At 53.8% G+C, this 16829-nt stretch overlaps 4 protein-coding genes across 6 annotated transcripts in view; 3 read left to right on the top strand and 1 right to left on the bottom strand.

The window, feature by feature from the left end:
* LAMB3 (laminin subunit beta 3) overlaps positions 1-359 on the bottom strand; it is a 33235-nt gene extending 32876 nt beyond the window's left edge. Inside the window, exon 1 of the mRNA XM_080569486.1 lies at positions 193-359. The gene's annotated coding sequence lies outside the window, so the exon portion shown is untranslated. The remainder of the gene's footprint in view (positions 1-192) is intronic.
* Positions 360-516: 157 nt separating this feature from the next.
* G0S2 (G0/G1 switch 2) lies at positions 517-1568 on the top strand. Its single transcript, XM_080569498.1, has 2 exons — positions 517-661; positions 932-1568. Exon 2 carries the CDS (start codon positions 972-974, stop codon positions 1275-1277), a length of 306 nt encoding a protein of 101 aa, XP_080425624.1. The 5' UTR covers positions 517-661; positions 932-971; the 3' UTR covers positions 1278-1568.
* A 5095-nt stretch (positions 1569-6663) lies between these two features.
* On the top strand, positions 6664-11801 carry LOC308183418 (11-beta-hydroxysteroid dehydrogenase 1-like). 3 transcript variants are annotated; one of them, XM_080569465.1, is made up of 7 exons: positions 6664-6813; positions 7402-7491; positions 8105-8235; positions 8820-8931; positions 9657-9842; positions 10636-10779; positions 11310-11801. In XM_080569465.1, the coding sequence occupies exons 2-7, from the start codon at positions 7404-7406 to the stop codon at positions 11528-11530; spliced, it is 882 nt and encodes a 293-aa protein (XP_080425591.1). In that variant the 5' UTR covers positions 6664-6813; positions 7402-7403; the 3' UTR covers positions 11531-11801. The 3 variants fall into 3 exon arrangements, with proteins under 3 accessions (XP_080425591.1, XP_080425592.1, XP_080425590.1); XM_080569466.1 differs by lacking the exon at positions 6664-6813 and adding an exon at positions 6834-7245; XM_080569464.1 differs by lacking the exon at positions 6664-6813 and having other exon boundaries at positions 6834-7491.
* A 1291-nt stretch (positions 11802-13092) lies between these two features.
* Positions 13093-16718, top strand: LOC308183417 (11-beta-hydroxysteroid dehydrogenase 1-like). The gene is made up of 6 exons (XM_080569463.1): positions 13093-13333; positions 13827-13957; positions 14444-14555; positions 14674-14859; positions 15140-15283; positions 15664-16718. Exons 1-6 carry the CDS (start codon positions 13246-13248, stop codon positions 15936-15938), a joined length of 936 nt encoding a protein of 311 aa, XP_080425589.1. The 5' UTR covers positions 13093-13245; the 3' UTR covers positions 15939-16718.
* The last annotated feature ends 111 nt before the right edge of the window (positions 16719-16829 follow it).

Genomic DNA, 16829 nt, shown 5'->3' with positions numbered 1-16829 from the left:
AACAGGCAGCCTGGAGGTTTCACTGCGGGCGTCATTTCCAGTTACTCTGATTCCCAACAAACCAAGGTGCTGTCCCACGCTGCATCCAGCAGCTTTCTGCCGGCTCCCTTGGCCACGAGCCGCGCGTGAAGCCTTTAACAAACACCCTCACACCGCAACGTCTCCGTTGTGCCTCACCGAGACGCGTTTTACCTGCCTCGCTGTGAGAAGGGGCAGCAGGAAGACACGAAGTTTTACTGACCCCACCAGCCGAGGGAAGCCCAGCCCCGAGCCCCCCACCCCAGCACCCCGCCTGGGAGCTGCCCACACGCTCTCTGTCCCCTCGCACCCCCCCGAGGCGCCCGCTACCGCCCGCAGCACGGCTCCCAGCGCCCGCTCGGGCCAGCCCCGCTGCCAAGCGGCCCCCGGGGGACTGCCGGGGGCTGGCCCGGCTCCTGCGGGCAGCGGGGGGGGGCACCGGGGGACCCGTGCTAGCGGCGTGCTCGCGGCGTGCCCGGCCCCCCCCGCTTCGGCCCCGCCCGCCCCGGCGGCGATATAAGGCGGGGGCAGCGGGCGGCCGGCAGCAGCTGCAGAGCCGAGCCGCGGCCAGACCAGCAGAGCCGAGCCGAGCCAGCCCGCAGCGCTCACCGCCCCTGCCCCGGCCCCGCAGCAGCTGCCTCTGGTAAGGGGGAGCCCGGGGGGACGCGGGGGGACGCTGCGCGAAATGCGGGGGGATGCTGCGGGGACCCCCCCCTTCCCGCAGCCCCGAGCATCTGCTGAGCCGCGGGGCTCCTCCACCGGCTGCGTTCTCCTCTGGCAGAAATTAAAATTCCCCACGTACACGTGGCCGGGGGTGGCTGTAGGGAGCGGGGGCCGAGGGGAGCGCTCTGACACCGCTGGAGAAAGCCGCCGGATTTAACTAACATGCCTCTCCCTCGCTCTTCCCCTGTAGAACTGACATCTTCCAAACCTGCTGCAAAAAAAAATAAAAAATGGAAACCATGCATGAGCTGATCCCCTTTGCCAAAGAACTGCTCAGCCAGAAGCCCAACAGGAAAATGGTCAAGCTGTACATGCTGGGCAGCGTGCTGGCCTTCTTCGGTGTGGTCATCGGTCTGGTGGAGGCAGTGTGCAGTCCTTTCACCTCCGAAGGGAGGCTAGAGGAGGAGGAGGAGAAGAAACCTGCCCCGACACGAGGGCAAATGCTTCCTCAGAAACAGGAGGATTTGATCTTGGAAAAGAGCAAGAAGCCGGTGGTGATGCAGCGGGCCCTGGTGACCAGGCAGCATGCCTCCTAAGAGCCCCACAGCCTGAGTGGTGTCTGCTGAGCAACCAAGCACAAGAGACTCTGCTGTCCTGTTGTACCTGGTGGTGGTTCCAGCAAGAAGAGCGAAGGTTTGGCTGACCGAGGAAGACCGCAAGTGCAAGACTTGAAAGAAATGAATGGTTATAATTTGCTGCTGTGCAGCAGTAGGAAAAAATACCTTTTGTTGGTATAAAAATGTGCAAGATGCACAGCATGGTTTCTTATTTTTATTACAGATGCATTTTACAACATTTTGCAAAATCAATAAATATTTTATATGGTACCAATGCTCTCTAGCTGCATTCATTTCAAACTCTCCTCTTACAGATTTGCGAACGGGTTTCACTTGCAACTCTGCAGAAGTCACTGCACCCCCTTGCTGAACAGCAGCGGGCAGTGACCAGGCCTGCTCAATGGAGCTCCCTCCCTTGGTGTGGCTGCTCTGGGGCCAAGGGGTTGGGGTTTCCTAACTCCAGCAGCTGCTCCCTTCCAAAAATGGGTCAGCAGGGGTGGGGAGTAGGTGGCCTTGTGTGACAGACACATTCCCAAAGTTAGAGGTGGGTGTTGCACCTTCCTGGGGTTATCTGAGTTTGATGGCACAGATTCCTGTCTCTGCCATGAGATCTCTTACTGGGCTCCTTCACAAGCCTGTCACTGACACCTGATTGTGGAAAATAATATTAGCTGCCACTATAACGGGCATGTCACAGCTGGAGAAGCTGCAGCATGGGCAGACACGATAGAACAGTCAGCCTGAAGCAGGTGGAAACAGGGACCTGAGCCTCTGGGCTGCACCCAGAGCACTGCCAGGATCATTAGAGGACTTCCACCTATTTAAAATCTTTCCTGGGCTTAGTTTTGAACATAACAGATTCTCACTATGCCGTGTAAATTAAACTCTCCAGACAGCTACAGCTGAAAGATCCTAACCATGCTACGAAACAGAGGGAAGAGAAACAATCCCTGGCAGTCAGAAGTGGGGGAGAAAATCCCTCTTTATTGGTTCAATGGCAAAGGCAGAGCCAGTGGGGCAGGGATAGAGGCACGCCATACACCCTGCCCAGAATCTGGGAGACAAACCCACCAGTGCTGTGCTAAAAGCAAAACAATTGTTACAAACAGCACAAGGTTATGGAAAATAAAGCAGTGCTGCCTGACGCCAATGCCAAGTATAGAGCTCCTCCTAGAGTTGCACAAGTTAGGGTCAGAATCCAAAAACCTAAGAGCATAGCTGAAGTTCCCTTAATTTCATACATTTTTCATAATACATAACTATGTAAATCGTTTTGCTGATGAATATTTCTGTCAAAACAAATGAGCACAAAGAAACAGCAACACTTTGTGGAGGAGAAATCCCACTAAGCCCATGCAAGAAGTCTTTTTGGGCTTTGAACCAAGTGTAAGGTGCCTTTCCTTCAAGGGGAAAAAAGAGCAGAGTAATTTAAAACATCCTTTGATAATGATTTGATTTAGACCTTAACCAAGCACTTTGGTCTCTGGCAAGGCCGAACGACCCAGAACCTCACTGACACTGATGGAAATGTCAAGGCAAAAAGGAACAGAGAGCTGAGGCTTGATGGCGGCCACAGGCCGAGCGCCCCGGCTCGGAGCCAGGCTCAGTGGAGCTGAGGCCTTGTGCTGCGTGACAAACCAGGGACCTAAATAAATGCCCGTGGCTGTGTCAGGCATGACAATGCTGCCAGGTCTCAGTTCTCACATATTTCTGTAATGCATAAACGTTTTGCAGTGGCAAGCAGAGTTAATAAAATGGATTAGACTGAGATAAGAATCGCTTCTTTGTCCCAGTCAGCTGCAAGCTCTGACGATCACACACTGATCAGCCCTTCCCAACAAGGTACAGGTCCCTCAACCTGCCCTCAGGAAAAGGGAGAATTTAAGAAATGGGGTTACGGGGGCCCAGCTTGTAAGGCCAGGGGCAGTGAGGACGCTCAGGGTGAGCCCACCTGCGGTGGCCCCGGGCAGCGTGGTCACGCCGCGTACACGGCCCGCTGCGTTGTGCCAGCATGCTGCTGCCCTCGCCTCCTCTCCACCGTTATCCAGTCACGGGGTTTATGAGCTTAAAGCAAAGAGGTTTGTGGAACAATCAAAATAGCTCCTCCTAAGACAGCTAATGGGATTAGACAGCTAAACCGCCGCACCGTGCCGGCGGTTCTGGAGCCAACTCGGTAAAGCCATGCCTTGCTGAAGGCGATCTCCTGCCTCCTGACGTCCTGCGAGGGCCGAGGCCATTGCCCGGCACACGTCGCCTGATGGGTCAATCTGCAGGGTCAAGCCTGTGCGTTACCACTTCCACAACAGCTTGCCTCGGATTTCAGGCAGGACTGCTTCTTGGCAGGGCAGCTGATTAGAAACAATGGCTGATTTTACCACAGTGACCACAAAAAGGCCTGTTTACACCACACAGTGACAAACTCCATGCACACAGGAGATTAGTAATCCATTTAACATCACTTTAACTATGATGAATGGCAGGCTTGCCAAATGGAGTAGATTAAAATGCTTCAGCAGACTTCCTGGTCTTTAAACCGCAGCAAACCTCTCCAAACCAGCCTGCTGCCCAGCCCCATCTCCCAAGCCCCTGAACCCCCCCACCCCAATGCTGACAACAGACAAACGGCACAAAACCCTCCCAATAATACCTGCCACAACCATGTGCAATTGGCTAAATGCATCCATGCACCCTGGCAGTGAAGCACGGCAGAGCTGCTCCAACAGCCCAGCTGTGAATTGCAGAGGGAAATTGCAATCATAAGCGCTGGGATGAACCAGGGAGCAACCAGGTGGGATATGTAAGCTGTACAGTCAGTGCTAGTGAGGACTTCTGAGGTGAGCCACAGTGTAGAAACATGTGGAACATTTAAGACTGAGTTAAACCAAAGTACTGAGGGATAAGCTCTTGAGGAGAGCCACACGTTGCCTAAGGTGTGCAGCATGTTGCTGAAGCCACCTGAGCTTGATTTCTGTTTTTCTGTTTCTTTTAGGAATTGTCTGAATGCAGTTTACTCCAATCTGTAAATATGTAGTTTTCCTGATGCGATAATTCCTAAGGAAAATTGCAGCTGGAATAAGAACTGATACATATTTTTCTCTGTCCTCCCTGCAGCACATCTTCAGAGATCTGATGTCGGCTTTGAGCCATTGCCCAGGCCTTCAATAACACGAGCACCAAAAACGCAGCAGCCCTCCCACCCAAGCCAATTGCTTCAAGGACATGAGCTGAATGCCTTCAGAGTCCTAGCTTGCTATTCGTAGGCCATGGATGTTTCAAAAGCTGCCAGGCTAAATTTAGGGGCCCGGATAAGCATATCAGCCTCTCCCACCCAACACCAAGGGCATTGGGAACATGGAGAGTGGCCAAGACCCAAGGCAGCCACAGCCACGGTACCAACAATAACGTATCAAGGCAGCAATTCCTGATTTGGTCACACAGGAAAAAATAAATGTAGTGCTTATGAATGGCTTAAACATCACAGTATTTTCCCTAAACTGGTAGTGAGTACACACACTCTGTCAAACCCAACTCTGTCCTACAATCATTGCACGCCTTCCTCGGGAGCCGAGAGCACACTTCTCAGGAGCGATGCTGCGGCAGCGACAGCAGTTGCAGGACGGGGGCACTGCCCGCACACCGTGCCCAGGAGGCTCCACGAGGCTGCCTGCACCATGCCAACACATGCCAACCTGCTGCAGTGCGACAGCATCACGTCACCCTGCGCACAGCCCCAGTGTGAGCATAACCGAGGGTAACCCTCTGTAACGGCAATATCCCTGTTACAAGGAAAGGAAGTAGACCTGCACTTGTGATAAAGTACTGGGAGAGTTAGGTGTGAGAAATAATGTTTTAACATCTACACGATAAAGGGAAGCAAGGGGGGAAGAAAAGGAAAATTATCTGCAATTAACAAGGATTTGATAATGGGTTAAAACCAGCCAAATATCACTCAAAAGAGAAAAAAAAAATGTGGTATTCCAATTTCTGCCAAGTGCTTTTGAGTTCCTGAGCTGCATGCACGAGCCTGCCTAACCCCCAGCCCTGCCCCTGGAACTCTCCTTCCCCGCTGCGCCTCGCTGCCGTGCACGGCAGGGACCCTCCAGCAGCTGCCCTTTGCTGCTCCGCCAGTTTTTGTCGGAACAAGCTTCTTCGTGCCTTCATTTCCTCCAAGTGAGCTCCAGGCAGCCCTAAATGGAGAACCTCCCATGTGCAGAGCAGTTAGCACAGTGCTAAGCACTGCACCGTGGAAAACATGGCTGCAAACAGGGGAGCGATGCAGGAGCGACCTGCAGCAGGGGGAAGGTGTCCAGGATAATTCGGGTGAAGCTGTTTCAGAAGCAAGAGGCTGCTTCCCCCTCCACCAGTGCTCCATCTCACCAGGCATGCTGCCGGCCTCTGCCTGTAAAGCTGGGAAGGTTTGGAAGCAGTGGGGCCAGGACCAGCCTTGTGGGTTGAGTTCAGTCACTCGGATCAGAAAATATTTCTCTGCAGTTGCCTCTTCCTGCCCTCCTCTCCCTTTCTGCACTCCCCACCCTCAAGAAGAGGTTAAAAACAAGTTCTTAAGTTGCATAGAGCAAAACAAACCCAGAAAAAGCTTCGAGTGGGAGTGAGGAACTGCAGCGCCTGGCCGGGTGACAGGCAATGGGGAGGAAATCCAGGCAGGCAACAGCAGTGAAGAACAGCCCTGGCTAGGGGCTCCAGGGCCACCACGGCCCCCCCAGTCCTCCCAGGCCACAACAGCATCCACGCACACCCATCCACCCATGCAACATCCTAATGCCAGAAATAAAAACAGCATCTTAAGAGAGCCTCTCCCCTTGCCCACAACACAGATCTCAGCCGAGGTAGGGCTAACTGGCTTGTTGTTTTCAAGCCAAGGAATGAAATGGCTGCCCCATGATCACGGCTCAAGTTCAAAGCTGCAGGACTCGGGAAAAGGCAGTTACCATAGTGCTGTTATCTGACCAGAGGTGGGATAAGTGCTTACTACCAGGGGGTAAGAAGAGACTGAAGTAGAAAGGCATGAATAAGTCTCTAGAGACGTATTATAGCAGGATCAATACCTGAGAGCCCCTCTGCCCTGCTAAGTATGTTTTTAAATTAAACCATCTTTATTTTAAAGCTCTAATAGATTAAAAAAAATATATCTTTTAGTAATTCTTTCTGGTTCCTTATGGTGGAGGGGTCTGTGAGCAACAAAAACCACCCGCATCCATCGTGCCTGCGTGGATCAGACCCTGCTGCAGCTCTGGCACCACCGACAAGGCTCTGAGCCTGGTTATCGCAGCTTCCCTGGGCTGGGGCAGCACGGGACGGAGCGCAGCAGGCTCAGCCCCCGTCCCCACCTAGCACCACAGGTACCATCACTCCGCGAGGCAGATCCCAGCTCCAGACCCACGCTAGAGCATGATTTAATCCTATTACGCAAGATCGCTGACATCAAACCTGCTGCTGCCCGGACACAGCACGACAGCGGACGCTACGTGTTTTTTCCTTGGACTACGTTCACTCACAAGTAAGGAGGAAGCTGCGAAGCTCCTGCAATACTCCAAGCAGGAGGGAGCTCAGCAGCAAACCCCGTCTCAGCAAAGCAAAGCCTTTTCTGAGCTGTTGGGTATGGGGACGCCCTGGGGGGTCGCAGGGCAGTGACGCCCCGGGCAGGGGGTCCCGGTGGCTGTCCCCACGCCTGACCCCCACGGTCGGACCCGCCCACGCCCGGCGCCAGTGGGAATAAAAGAGGAGCTTCAGCCACCTGCACTGAGCTGCCTCTGATGTTCTGCGAGTGAAACTTGATGCTGTTCGGCAAAGACACACCTCTTCCAGGGTGTTGTGCGAAATTCTGCATTTTATCGTAGGGACAGGAAATATGAAAAGAGCCGGGCAGAGCTTGGAGCAGCACTGCCAGTTAGGCCGAGGCTCCCCGGCTCCAGTGGGGAGCAGATCAAAGGTTTTGCTTCGCTTAACAACCCCACTGTGATTTTCCAGTGCTTTGGAAGTTGCAATTCCTTCGCAACAGGTTTTGAAGGATAGGCACTGCTGCTTCCTACGGGAGCAGCTCTGCAGAGGTTTTTTTCCTCCTTTCTCTTTCATGCTCAATTTCCAGGGATGGGTCGGTTGCAAAAGATTCTCATTCCTTTTTTGGGACTGGTTTTGGCCTTCTGCTTTTATTCTGCGAGGGAGAATTTCAAACCGGGTAAGTATTAAAAGTGAATCTCTCCTTAAGTAAAATATTAAAAGGCACATCTGAGTGCTTTGCACAGAAACCGTAGAGAGCTTGGACCAAGCCAGGTCCAAGCCTTTGTGGCAGGGCTGATAATGGAGCATTGTTTTAGCAGAGATTCAAACTCAAATTGAGCAAGTAACATGCAGAAAGAGTTTCTGAAGGAGCAGGTGAGGCAGCGGCTTCTGAAATGGAGAGGGCTTTGAACACTTCACGTTCAAGTCTGTAAAAAAGTTTATAAACGTGGCTTTTAAATGTTGGATTTTAAGTTTTGAAGCATGTACTTAGAGGGTGTTTTTATTGCAAAATAGCTGTGTTTGTTTATAAGTTGTGTTCTGATCCATGAAAAAGCTTCTGAAAGAGCCAAGAACCGTCCCCGTGTTGCTGTGGTCAGTTCGCGCTGCAGCTGCTCCTTGGTGCAGCTCTTCCAGGAGAGGGAGGAGATGTCTCCGTGTGAGACGGAGCACAAGGCTTGCAGGCAGACTCACTCAGCTTGCAATTAACTGCTGCTTGAGGGCATTAGGGGATGGTATTTTCTTTTTAAACAGGGTTTGGATAAATTAAACCCATGTGCCTTGGTCCCCAGAGATGCTGAAGGGGAAGCGTGTGATCGTCACTGGAGCAAGCACTGGAATCGGGGAGCAGATGGCGTACCACCTGGCGCGGATGGGAGCCCACGTCCTGGTCACCGCACGGACAGAGGCCAAGCTGCAGAAAGTAAATGGCAAGCTAAGCACTCACACATGCATGCTCATGGCAGCGCACACACAAACGTAGGAAGGCCAATCTCACATCACAGGTACACACATAAATACATGTGCACGTAACTGCCCCAGCACAAACGCCAGATGTGCACGGTTCTGATCACGGGTATGCAAACTTACGGTCTCTGGGGCTCCTGCACACTCAGAAATCACTTTCCTGCAGGCACGCACTCCGTACAGCACGTACTGCAATATTTGAACTTGCTCGGTTATGTACACATCTTCCCATATGCACAGGCTCCATCAGCACACACGCCCTCATTCCACTGCAGTGAAATATCAGCTCCTGCTCGCCCTGCACACACGCGGCTCCAGCACAGACGGCGCCGATAAAAAGCCACACCGCCTTGGGTCACGCGTTCCCCAAAGGAATCATTTCTCAGGCTCCCTTTGAAGCTCAGAGGCTCCAAACACCCCCAGAAGCCCCGCGCTGCAGTTTTGGGGCAGGGGCACGTTTCGGGGAGCAAGGCGCCCTCCCCGCGGCAGCGCCCGGCCCCCCGTGCGGGCGGTCTCTGACGCGCCGTGTTGCCGTCGCAGGTGGTGGAGCGGTGCCGGGAGCTGGGGGCCGGCTCGGCGCGGCTCGTCAGCGGCAGCATGGAGGACATGGCCTTTGCCAAGCGGGTGGTGGAGGCGGCAGAGGCCGAACTGGGTACGTCCGCAGCCTGCTCCCCGCCAGCCAGCGGCAGGTTAGAGATGCTGGAGCTCTCCAGCACGCTGCTTTTTACCCTGTGCCCGCTAAGAAAAAATCGGTACCTGCCAAGAAAATAGCAGGAGAAATGGGGATGGGGAGAGGTTTGCCGTAATTCTGCCCCCTGCGGCCCAGCACTGCCCCTCTGCCCAGCCTGCACCGCTCCAGCGCAGGCTGAACTGCGCTCTCGATTTCATCTCGGTGCCCTCGTAACATCCTGTCCCAGTATCACAATCCTGGATTTCATCACTGCAGGCTACTGTGGGCTAAAACCACCCGTCAGGCCCGCAGCAGCCTTGCTACTCTGGTCATGGGTCATCACTGCGGAAATGCAATACTTCAGCTCGGTGCAGAGCACTCCCTCTCCCAGCAGGGGTCCATAGACAACTCAAGAGCAGTCTCCCTTGTGCCATATTATTCGTGTTTCAACCAGGGGAAAAAAGTCACACCAGCTCTCTTGCCTAGGACGAGTCACATAAGCCCAGCACATTTCTGCTGGCAGCCACCACCCAGACCATCCCAGCTCTGGAGATGGCAAGCCACAGCTCTGACCCAAAAAAACTAACCCCAAAAGACTCAGACCCCCAGATTTTTTGCTTGCATTGATTCTGCTGCCAGGAAAGGCTCCGTCCTGCCCACGGCAGCCCTCTCCCACCACACACTAATGCCTGCTCCTCTGCTTTCAGGGGGCCTAGACATGCTGATTCTTAATCACGTCGGCAAGTCGTACTTCAGTTACTTCGATGGCGATGTCAGGCACGTGCAGAAGCTCTTGGACATCAACTTCCTCAGCTACGTGGCCATGACGGTCTCTGCCCTGCCCATGCTGAAGCAGAGCGGCGGCAGCATCGTAGTGGTCTCATCCATGGCAGGTGAGTGGGAGCGAGGTGGGACACAGGACTGTCATAAAACACTGTGGGCTGGTTTTCATAAGTAGGAAGCACATGGAGACACTGGGCATCTCAAAGGAACCAGAACTGCTTAATGCACTCAAAGTAACCAAAAACAACAGGTCTTTTTCACATTTTCTCAGTGGAATTTGTTCTCTGATGCAATCTGATTGCCCCAGCTTGCTTTCTGACTGGCCCCGTAATTAAACCCCACACCCTGGTGCTGGGCTCATTAGCACAGCGGAGCTCGTATAGCTCCAGTTTTGTGAAGAAAAGTGGAAATGTAATTATTTCATGCTGCATTGGTCCTCTGACTATAGGTCAAGTGCTTGACCTACCAGATATTCCACTCTGCAAATATTTGTAGAGTCAGTTACTGACTGACCTAATAAACTTCTGTTAAGTCAGGGGACTAAATTAATAACAGCTGTCCCCACTCACAGCTGGTCTGTTGGTTGGTCTTCTGGTGATCAGCTTAGCTCAGTATCCAGAGTCAAGAGATTAAACTTTGCTCTGTCTCTCCCCTCTGAGGGTTTTGTAGCTGCTGCCTGCTGCTCATAGCCTGAGCGGAGATGTGGGACACGCTGTTGGACTTACAGCCATAAAAGAGCTGGACCCTGAGGGGAACGCTTTGTAGTCCTGCTGTTGGTGCCAGGATGATGTTTCCCTAACAGCAAACTCCCTTTGGGTAAAACACTTTATCTGATGAAGTGCAAAACAGAGGCTTACATGGCACAGCTTTCCGTGCCTTAATGGAACTTCTCTGTGTGTCTAGGTAAAGTTGGGTTTCCCTTTACGGTCCCCTACTCTGCAACTAAGTTTGCCCTGGATGGATTTTTCAGTTCCTTGAGGCAGGAATTCAGCATCCAGAATGTAAATGTTTCCATCACGCTCTGCATCCTCAGCTTCATTGATACTGGTAAGACCCGCACCGCTTGGCCTGGCTGAGCAGGAACCGAGCGTCGTGTTTTCAGCTCCTTACCCTCCCCACGCCTCTGGTACTGCTTTTCTTCTGGCCCTGCTGTAGCACGAGGGCATGCAAAATAACCTCTGGTCTCTGTGGGCTCCAGCCACTGCACAGAGGCTGGCACAGCCTAAAATTCAAATTTAAATGGATGTGCCAGCCACATACCTTCCCTTAGCCTCATCTAGTGATGCAACAACCAGCTACAACAGCGTGAGCACGTGCTGAGAATGGCTTGAATATCTCTGCATGTGTTGGACAACGTGGAGGAATGTTGTCTTGTGAAGTTACCTCTGTTTTCAAGCGCATACCGATAGGCCCAGTTTTAGTAAATCTTTCACAAGTTCCTCTACCTCCATTCATGTTAATTAAATGAGACGGCCTTCCTCAGCCCCTCAGTTTGCTCATCACAAGGCAAACTTCAGGGAGAGGACAAGCGGAGGGCAGCCCAAGCCTGACCGAAGTTCCCCTTGTTCCCCGGCTAGAGAACGCCGTGCGTGCTGCCGCCGACGTGCTCCTGATGTCCCCGGCCCCCAAAGAGGAGTGCGCCCTGGAAATCATCAAGGGGGGAGCCCTGCGCCAGCGAGAGGTGTACTACAAATACGCCTTGACCAAAATCCCCCTCCTGCTGCGGGACTGGGCCGCGGAGCTGCTGGACTACCTGGTCCGGCAGCACTACCACGTGGAGCGCCCGCCGGCCGCCTGAGCGCCCGCGCAGCCCCGCGCCTGCTTGTTTGTGCCTCGCTCATCCCCGGTCAGAGATCTGAGCTCGGATTTTAAAAAGTTCTTCAGTTTTCTGTAAGGTAATCGCATCGCCCCCAGAGGGCCTGGCTGGGACAACCCCGTGCTGTGGTACGGGATGTGGCAGCGGGGAAGTGCCCGCGCCTGCAGCATCCCATCCGGTTAGACCCATTCCCTTCCCCTACACTAGGGAAAAGTAGTAACAAACTAATTATTAAATAAAACCTAATAGCCTTACTGTGGTGTGTTCTGTGTTTGTTTTTTATCCCCTCTTTCTCCGTTACTAAATGCTGTTGTAAATAGGCATAATTCCACTGACTCGCCGTTCTCAGAAAATTGAACCTTTGCAGTAATCCTTCATTGTTTCATTTCAGGAATAACAGTCTCTAGCCTATTTTTTTGCTTAGCTTAATGACCAAATTAAATGCAAATCTTTTCACCGAGTTTATTCTTTGGGGTACAGTTCTTGACACAAACATTGTACAGCAAAATGCCTTCCAGCCACGCAGAGCTGCTGCGCTGCCGCCCCCAGCCACGAGCGCAGTGCCAGGCACGGTGCTCGCTGGGGGAGACACCCGGGCACAAGCCTGCAGCCAGCCCGGCACGGCTTCCCTTACCCCGGAGCTCTCACACCTAACCTGGCTGCGGCCACCTGAGCAACACCCATGACATCCCCAACCAAAAACCAGTGCCTGCCTTCCAGCTGTCACCTGGTTCAAGATGAAGAAACAAGAAACCTCCCTCGGGCCCTTCCCCAGCATCATTTTGCTCGTTTCTTTCTAAAGGGAACTGGGAACCGGCATCTCCGTTCTCTTTATCCTAACACCTACTGCTCAAATCAGTGCACGCAGAGCAGGTTTTGCCCTTTGCTACTTTCTCTGAGAAAATTGTTTGCAAATCAGTTTGCCATATGCCCGGGCAGATGCTGAGCAGTGTGACACACAACGCTTGTGAAAGCTGAAGATCTTTATTATTCACCCGCTTGGCTCTTTTACTGCCTTTCACAATCTGCCTCACTGGATTCCTCAAGACTGAGTGCAGTTTTTTAGGTCTAAGAGCCACCACCCAGCAAACTATCAGCATTACACTGATAACGATATTACACAGCATAAACCTGGAACACTGATAAAGATCTAGAAACACCAGCTTTGCCAGCCCTGCTCTCTCTAGGTATTTATGTGAGCCCGCACCACAATGATTACCACCGATCAATAAATCCTCGTGGCACCCAGAGAGGAAGAAAGGGAAGCTCAGACTCGGTTTCAGACACAAGCAGAAGAGAAAGAAAGCTGACTGTCCCAGGAGGTCTGGGCTGGGGGGACACGGGTGTTCCAGTCCTGAAGGCGGTCACCAAACAAGGCACCTACTGCTCCACCGAGCTGAAAGCTTTCCAGGGCTGGTCTTCAGCACCCCTAGAAAACACTCCTGAAATTCACAGCAGGAGCAGGGTGCAAAGGGACAGCCTAAAGTCCAAAGCAACGCTCTCTATTAGGTTAATGTTTGCTAAATTACAGGAAGTACAAAAAGAAGGTCCGATAGGCACCAGCAGCCTTGTGTAAGACGAGAACCAGTTCAGCCCCGCCATCGCTGGCAGCCCAATTCTCACCGTGCTGACACGGCCGCCGGCCCGTGCTCGGAGCCGCGCACTCCGTCCTGCTCCCACTTGGTGCTGGCAGAGGGATGGGTCTGCTCCTGAAGGTCGTCATCCCCTTGATGGGGCTGGGGCTGGCCGTGTATTTTTACTCAGCACCTGAGAATTTCAGCGAGGGTAAGTGATTGAACAGGCAGGCTGCAACCCCAGGCGGCGAGGCTGCTGCCCACGTGGCAGCGTGGAGCCAAGCAGCCCAGCCTGAGCTGTTCGAGGGCCTTCAAAAGCGCAGCTGGAAGAGCCGAAGTGTGGGGGTGTGGGCTGCGGGGGGAGCACACGGGTGCTGCAGGTGGTCAGAGCCCCCTGTGCCATGCAGGAGAATGTCACAGGATTGTGCATGGGTCTTCTGGGCTTGCATTCTTAGATCTCAGCACATTAATTAGTTTAGGAAACAAGCAGTTATCAATTTTAAACATTTAATCCTTGCCAGTAATGATTATCAGCTCTTGGTATTTTTGAAAGCACCTCCTGACCGGGCTGGACACAGCTCGAGCCTGTTCAAACCTGGCCGCAGCCCAGGTGGGGTCTGCACCACCGGCTGCATGGAGGAGCCGCCTGCAGGGGCCTGGGCAGCGCGGGCCATGCACGGCTCTGAGCTCTGCGTCCTCTCCAGAGATGCTCCGGGGGAAGCGGGTGATCGTGACGGGAGCCAGCAGCGGCATCGGGGAGCAGATGGCGTACCACCTGGCACGCATGGGGGCCCACGTCCTGCTCACGGCACGGACGGAGGCAAAGCTGCAGAAGGTGAGCGCAGGCAGCGTGAGGCGGGTGCCCCGAGCACGGCCGTGATCCAGAGCCCCGCAGGCAGGCAGAGCGTTCAGGTGTTCACCCAGACCACACACGTGGGGATGCCAGAGACCCCACACCACCCCACATTACATTTTCAATGCTGGCCGCACCGCATTTCTTCCCCCACAGTCTTCAGCTTTGACCACTGGTTGCCACTGCTGCGGACACCACCAGCCTGCCCGGTTCCTGGTCTGACCAGCCCTTACACTTTCTCCAAGCCTGAACAGTTTTTGCTTCCACTATGCCACAGAATCAAACTTCAGCAGTCATATTCCTGTTTATAAATATTAAATATTTAGCTCAGGGGGGCCATTAACTCATTGCAGAAACTTCTCTCGAGCAATGTCTCCCCCCGAAGGCAGGGGGATGCTGTGGGACAGGCAGACGTGCTGCCCACCTGCCCCAATCCCCCCGCCAGCGCCGCTCTCACTGTCGCCGCAGGTCGTGGAGCGGTGCCTGGAGCTGGGCGCCGCGTCCGCCCGCTTCGTGAGCGGCTCCATGGAGAACACCGCGTTCGCCGAGGAGGTGGTGAAGGAGGCCGAGAACACCTGGGGTGAGTGGTGGGTGCTGCCCCTTCCCTCCCACACCACGTTTCGGGGCCGTCCCGGCCACCAGAAAGCAGCTTTGTTCTGAGATGCTGGCTGCCACTAGCAAAGGTGCTCTGCTTCCAGGAGGCCTCGATATGCTCATCCTGAATCACATCGGCTACTCTTACTTCAACTACTTTGATGGGGATGTGGAACACGTACGAAAGCTCCTGGAGACCAACTTCCTCAGCTACGTGGCGATGACCGTGACTGCCCTACCCATGCTGAAGGAGAGTGAGGGCAGCATCGTCGTCGTTTCGTCTGTGGCAGGTGAGTACACGAGGGGCCAGGCTCTCCGTGCCTCGTCCCTCCCTCTGCCTGCTGCGGGGATGAGGGCCGTGAGGCAGAGCCACCCCGACGGGAGCCCAGTGTCAGCACCTGGCTTACATCCTGAATGCACGATACAAGTGCTCTGGGCTTTTACAGCCCCTGCCCTCAGAGATCCTGTATCACAGTATCGTAGCTACTTGAAGGGCAAGAGGAGGGGAGAGCCGTGCAGGTTTGTGCCTGCCCAGCACACATGAACACTGATCTTGTGCCTTTGCCGCAGGTAAAGCCGGTGGCCCGTTTATTGCTCCCTATTCTGCAACAAAGTTTGCCTTGGAAGGATTTTTCAGCTCCTTGCGACATGAGTTCATCATAGACAACGTCAATGTTTCCATCACGCTCTGCATCCTGGGCTTCATTGACACAGGTAAGCTCGATGCCACTGGGGCTCGTGGCTTGGGGAGGGCACGTCCAGGCAGAGCCGAGCCCAGCACCACCAGTGCGGGGCTTCACCAGCCCTCTGCCCTGTGCAATTTGGGAAATGGAGCCTCAGCACTAAAAAAAAAAAGAAAACACAAAACAAAACAACCTTTGACTCTGCTACCTTTGCAGTAAACTCACGGGAGGTGGAGATTTATCCTCAGGAGAGGGAGAGGAGCGGGAAGGATATTGCTATCATTTTGCAGCTATTCCATACCCAAGCAGACCCAATCCCCAGCATTTAGGGGTTTGTTAGGAGAAGCTACTGGCACCCTGGTGCCCGCAGCAGCCCCGGTGTGACCCGGCTCCCGCTCTCTGTCCCCCCAGACAGCGCGATGCGGGTGGTCTCGCACGCCATCAGGGCGGCCCCGTCACCCAAGGAGGAGTGCGCGCTGGAGATCATCCGCAGCGGGGCCCTGCGCCAGCGCGAGCTGCACTACCCACCCAGCATCGTGACCGGGATGCTGCTCCTGCGCGGCCTGGCCCCCGACTTGCTCGACACCCTCATCAGGAGCAATGTCATCGTGGAAAATGTCAGGAGAGCACCGCCGCCCCACGGCACCGGGGTGCCCCCGGCCGGCTCCCCGGGGTCGGGGCGTTAGCGCGGCTCCAAGTGCCCGGGGTGGCCCCGCACCGACGCGCCCCACGCGCAGCAGTGTCTCCAGAAAAACCCACCCCAAAACGGCACGTGGAGACGCTTTGTGAAGACAGCACAGCTGGGAACACGGGGCCCCTCCGGAGCTGCCCATGCAAGACGGGACACCAGAAAACGACGACATCGCACAAGAACATCTCTTTTAGTTAGGACGCTTGTAGCCGGCCTCTGCTGATCAAGAGGAGCGTGCAGCAGGGCTCCCCCTCACCAGCCGTTCTCTTCCCCTGGCTCCACAAAAGCCAAAAAAGCCAGAAATTCACAAGGCTGGAAGCACAGAGGGGTTTGGGAAGCATGCTCAGGCCGTGTGCTTCGCTGCACGTGTTCTCTGCATTTCATTGCATCCTTCTCAAAGAGGGGATGAAGTAAAAGGTAATTAACATGAAAGGCAACTGTGCCCATAGAACACAGCCTCCTGCTTCTGAGGGAAAGATGATGAGATTCAGAGTGGCTCAACTGAAACACAAAAATCTTCAGTGACCTAGTTAAAATTAGATATTTTTTGAAAAAAAAAATAGCAAGAGTTATTTAGACTTGGGGAAGAGGATTATAAAGCAGAACTGCATGGGTTGAGGGCAAAGGGGACCAGGCTCCTGAACAGGGATTTAGGCCAACTCGTGCAAAATGACCAGAGAAAGCCACAGGAGAGGGTCTTTGAAATGGAATAGTTTTTTCCTGTATCCTCTCTAGGATGGTCTTTGGAAAAATAAATCTTACATTACTTTATGGCATCCCTAGTTTGAATTTTGCTCCTTCTCCATTTGAGTATGCGCAGAGCCCTTATCAGCATGCAGCTGGTTAAACCGACCTTGCTGCATGATTTGCATTAACACAGCTTTCA

Source organism: Anser brachyrhynchus (genome assembly GCF_964034855.1).
Source record: "Anser brachyrhynchus genome assembly, chromosome: 27".
Lineage (NCBI taxonomy): Eukaryota > Metazoa > Chordata > Aves > Anseriformes > Anatidae > Anser > Anser brachyrhynchus.
The sequence above is the reverse complement of the archived record's forward strand: the minus strand, read 5'-3'. Positions and strand labels throughout refer to the sequence as shown.

Bases quoted from the DNA above. Each gene is read 5' to 3' on its own strand.
- G0S2 (XM_080569498.1), top strand. From the start codon at position 972: ATGGAAACCATGCATGAGCTGATCCCCTTTGCCAAAGAACTGCTCAGC.
- LOC308183418 (XM_080569465.1), top strand. From the start codon at position 7,404: ATGGGTCGGTTGCAAAAGATTCTCATTCCTTTTTTGGGACTGGTTTTG. The intron at 7,492-8,104 runs GTAAGTATTAAA...CTTGGTCCCCAG, and splicing joins GAGGGAGAATTTCAAACCGG to AGATGCTGAAGGGGAAGCGT. The intron at 8,236-8,819 runs GTAAATGGCAAG...TTGCCGTCGCAG, and splicing joins CAGAGGCCAAGCTGCAGAAA to GTGGTGGAGCGGTGCCGGGA.
- LOC308183417 (XM_080569463.1), top strand. From the start codon at position 13,246: ATGGGTCTGCTCCTGAAGGTCGTCATCCCCTTGATGGGGCTGGGGCTG. The intron at 14,556-14,673 runs GTGAGTGGTGGG...CTCTGCTTCCAG, and splicing joins GGAGGCCGAGAACACCTGGG to GAGGCCTCGATATGCTCATC. The intron at 15,284-15,663 runs GTAAGCTCGATG...CTGTCCCCCCAG, and splicing joins CCTGGGCTTCATTGACACAG to ACAGCGCGATGCGGGTGGTC.